The sequence below is a fragment of the Microtus ochrogaster genome, chromosome 1, assembly GCF_000317375.1.
Source record: "Microtus ochrogaster isolate Prairie Vole_2 chromosome 1, MicOch1.0, whole genome shotgun sequence".
Lineage (NCBI taxonomy): Eukaryota > Metazoa > Chordata > Mammalia > Rodentia > Cricetidae > Microtus > Microtus ochrogaster.
In genome coordinates, this window is record NC_022009.1 from 106,796,316 (window position 1) to 106,800,434 (window position 4,119).

A 4,119-nucleotide genomic window follows, 5' to 3' on the forward strand; every position below is an offset into this window, starting at 1 on the left:
ATTATTATCATGCATATATTTTTCTACCTAATAGGATGGGGACACTTTTCAAATCTTTCATGTTGCAGACTTTTGCCACACAATTAGCTGAATCCTCATGGTCATCAGTTGCTATTTTAGAGGCTTTAGAAAATATTAAGTAGCTCTCTAGTTTTGGAGGTTATCTGGCTGGAGGTTATTTTTAATTTCTTTTGAGAGAAATTTTATGTAACTTGTTGAGCAAGTTGATCTAAGTTACTTTCATATGCCATGTTTCTATGTATAAAGCATGGTTTTAAGCATTTAAAAATAAATGTAGGAAACCGAGAATTAAAAAAGAAAGTTAACTGGGTAGATAGATGACTTAAAAGATACATCCCTGACCCCCCTCCCCCCCACTGTGAAGACTGATCTTAAGCACGATGCAAATTAAATATTGGGTAGGTGTGGCAGCCAAGGAGGAGACAAAGAATACCCAGGGCAAGCTGACTACCTGGACTAATTAGATCTGTGAGCTCTGGGTTTAAAAAGAGACCTTGCTCCCGAAAGTAAATAGTGATCAAGGAAGATGTCAACCTCTGGTCTCCAGCGGTAGTCACATAGAGTTATACCTGTGTACATGTATGTGAACATGCATACTGTATCCAGATACAGAGAAAGTACTCAGCCTGAGTTTATACCACTACTAAGTATCGTGATGGGATTTGAATGCCTGGGGCCTAGTGATTACTCAGCCTGCTCACAGCAAGGTTCTGTTTTGGAAATAGACTCCTTATAGCTTTGCATCCTCTTAATACTTGTGCCATATCTCCTACATTTATTTGCTGTCGATTCTCCTAACGCCCTGAATGAATTAGGAAAGTATCTAAAAAAACTCTTCAGTGGTCCCTTATAGACATCCATGTGTTTGAAGAACATCTGTGCTTTATTCCCACAGAGGCACAAGATAGGTTTCTAGACTTGTGGTAGTCATTTTTCCTCATCTTATGACTGTTTTCTCATCTGCAGGTTTTAAATGCACAGAGAGCAGGATACAAAGCAGCCATAGTTCACAATGTAGACTCTGATGACCTGATTAGCATGGGATCCAACGACAGTAAGTACAGGTATCACTTTTCTTGTCTCCTGATTGACAGATCATTTAAAATTAAAGTTAACAGAATTTGTTCTTTCACTTTCTGTTCAAACAGTAAAGTTTCTTTTTATTATCAGATAATTCCCAGTTAATAATTCCCAGTTAATAGCCATCATGGGATTGCTGTGGGTATTCACTAGAGAAGACTGCTCAGGCATGGGTTTAAAAAGCCAACAGAATGTCTTTATTAGCCAGCTAGCAACTACACTGAATGTTCAGATCCCAGTGTAGCCCTGGATCTTCCTCAGGATGAGCTTTTAAACACGTAACCCGTGTTCTGGGCTGACATAGTTCAGTTAACGAGAACAGTTAGCCAGAAGCAGAACTACAGTTAGAGACTCTTCCAGAACCATGGACTTTGATGGATTAGGTGTTTGTTTTAGTTTTGGCAGGGAATGCTGTCCATGTGCTTAGTTTTGCACCCTGAATGACACTTCCATCTTAGAGTCATTTGTGCTAAAGTTTCTAGGCTTACTAAAGTCTGGGGCCCTTTAGAGGATAATTTTAATTCCCAACTGAAGTAAAATTGACTTCTCCTTTTCCTGAACAGGGAATGGTTTTGTTTTGTTTGGCTTATGTGTTTATTTATTGATTTGTAGATATTTTCTTTAAAAAGGAATTCAAAGGCCATAAACAGTGATTTCATTACTTGTTAAGAATGCCATGGAAGGCCTGTGAGAACGCTTAGTGAACAAAGACATTGTTGTCAGGACTGACGACCTAAGTTCATTGTTCTCAAACCACATAAGGAAGAGAATCCATTCCTGAAAGTTGTCCTGTTAACCCCACATGCATGCTGTGGGACACACACACACACACACACACACACACACACACACACACACACTAGAAATGTAATAAAAATTAAGGAATGCCATATAAGCATTTTTTGGTAATTATTTAGATAAATACAGCATTACATTTTAAGATGTATAGAGTATTTACTATAAAATTTCAAAGGCTTGTACATTATTCTTTCTTTCATATGTTTTGGGCATGTACATGCATTGGTGTGTATGTGTGTGTGTGTGTTAGTCCAGCAGTCCAGTATCAGGTGTCTTTCCCTATTGCTCCTCACTGTATTTTACCTTATAGATATGGTGCTTTGCTGCCCGTGTGTCTGTGTACCACGTGTGTACTGTGTCCACAGAGGCCTAGAAGAGGGCATTGGATCTCCAAGAGCTGGAGTGTAAACAGTTTTGAGCTGTCATGTAGGTGCTAGGAATAGAATATGGGTCCTGTGGAAGAGCAGGCAAGTAGTCTTGATTGCTGGGCCATCTCTCCAGCCCTTTCACCTTATTTCTTTGAGATTTTCCACTGAACCCAGAATCTAGATTGCTGCCCAGCAAGCCCCAGGGATCCTCCTGTTCTTGTCTTTTGCTGCAGAAACTACAGTACTGAATTAGACTTTTTATATAGGTGTTGGATACCCAAACTCTATTTAAATCTCCCTAAATAAAGCAAACCCTTTTATCCGTGGAACCATTTTACCAGTCCCTGTGTGGATGGATGGCTGCATGGCTGCCTGGATTTATGCTTACCTGCCTGCCTGCCTTCTTCCCTCTGTCTCTTCCTTCTTTCCTCCCCCTCTTCCTCCTCCTTTTTTTATTTTTTTTTGAGACAGGGTCTCTCTGTATGTCTTCCTGGCTATTCTGGAACTCACTATATAGACCAGGCTGGCCTAGAGCTCCCAGAAATCTTTCTGCATCTGCCTCCCAGGTACTGGGATTAAAGGTGTGTGCCACTATGCCCAGCCTCCACTATACTTTGTTGTATCAGTTGGTCTTTTACATCATGTGGATGCATTCATAATTTATTTGAAATGAGAATATTTTCTTATTCTGAATATTAGTTCACAGGAAAAGTGAGCCAACTTTAAGGAGCTAAAAAGACCTTTTCAATGATTTTGGTTTTTTTTGAGATATGGTACAATGTAGCCATAGTGAACTCTTATGGATCTACACCCACCTGTCTCTCCTTCAAGGTGCTATGATTAGAGGTGTGTAACACCATGCTCATCTACCCAGGGAGTTCTTTAAAAGCTGTATCCTTCACTTAATGTGTGGCTGTTAAAGCCCTGGAGGGAAAGATATCCTGGCTTGTTGGGAAGTCAGACTGTCCCTGAAGCTGGGGTGCAGTGGGGATATAGCAATCCTGCTCCCCTCCTAGAGAGAGCCCTTACAGCTGAGCTCTGTCCAGTTTCCCCTGCGGGAACATCCTAGCAGAGCTCTCTGTTCCTTCTTCTGCTCCCACCCAAGATGTTACTTCTGTTTTACTCTGCTCAAGGGAAAACCCTGTAGAAATGTCGCCCTCTCCTCCTGCTCCAGCGATAGTGAATGCTTCAGCAAAGGTTCTTCTGCTTCGAGCTGAAGAAAGATTTGTTTGTGAAGGAGGAGTCCAGGAGAGTGGCTACCTCTGCCATGGTGGGAACGGACACTTCATAGGGGCACAGTTTTCCCAGGGAGAAGATTTTTCTGCTCAGAGATTGGCTGGTTTAGTTGGTAAGGGGCAGTGTTGGCTCTGGTTTCAGGGCCAAACTGTGTTTCTTTCACTGTCCCTTTGTTGCCTTTTGGCTCTAATTTCAGGACTAAAGCATATTTCTTTCATAGACTTTGGCTCTAGGACGAAGTATGTTCCTTTGGCTCTGGTTTCAGGGCCAGGGTGGGTTTCGTTCGCTAGCTTAGGTTTCAGGGGCAGGGTGGTGTGTTTTGGCTGGCCCTTTCCCCTACACTATGTAGTTTCCACAATTCAGGACTATCATATATATATTTTATTAAAAAATTTTAAGAACTTCATATATGAATTCTGTTTACATCATTTCTATCCCTCCCTCTCTTCTCTCCAATGTCTCTTATGTTCCCCTCTCCCTAATTATTTTCTCTCCTCTAATTGCTATTGTTTCACATACAACCTGCTGAGTCTATATAGTGTTGTTTTTATGTACATGTGTTTAGGGCTGACCACTTGGGAATTAAATAGCCTATTGACCTCATGCTGGAGAAAAC

At 41.2% G+C, this 4,119-nt stretch overlaps 1 protein-coding gene across 2 annotated transcripts in view; it reads left to right on the plus strand.

The window, feature by feature from the left end:
* The window catches only part of Rnf13 (ring finger protein 13), a 91,286-nt gene that overhangs the window by 58,344 nt on the left and 28,823 nt on the right, over window positions 1-4,119 (plus strand). For both annotated transcript variants that reach the window (XM_005344008.3, XM_013348753.2), the window contains exon 5: window positions 988-1,075. In XM_005344008.3, the coding sequence (XP_005344065.1) occupies window positions 988-1,075 (88 nt within the window). The remainder of the gene's footprint in view (window positions 1-987; window positions 1,076-4,119) is intronic.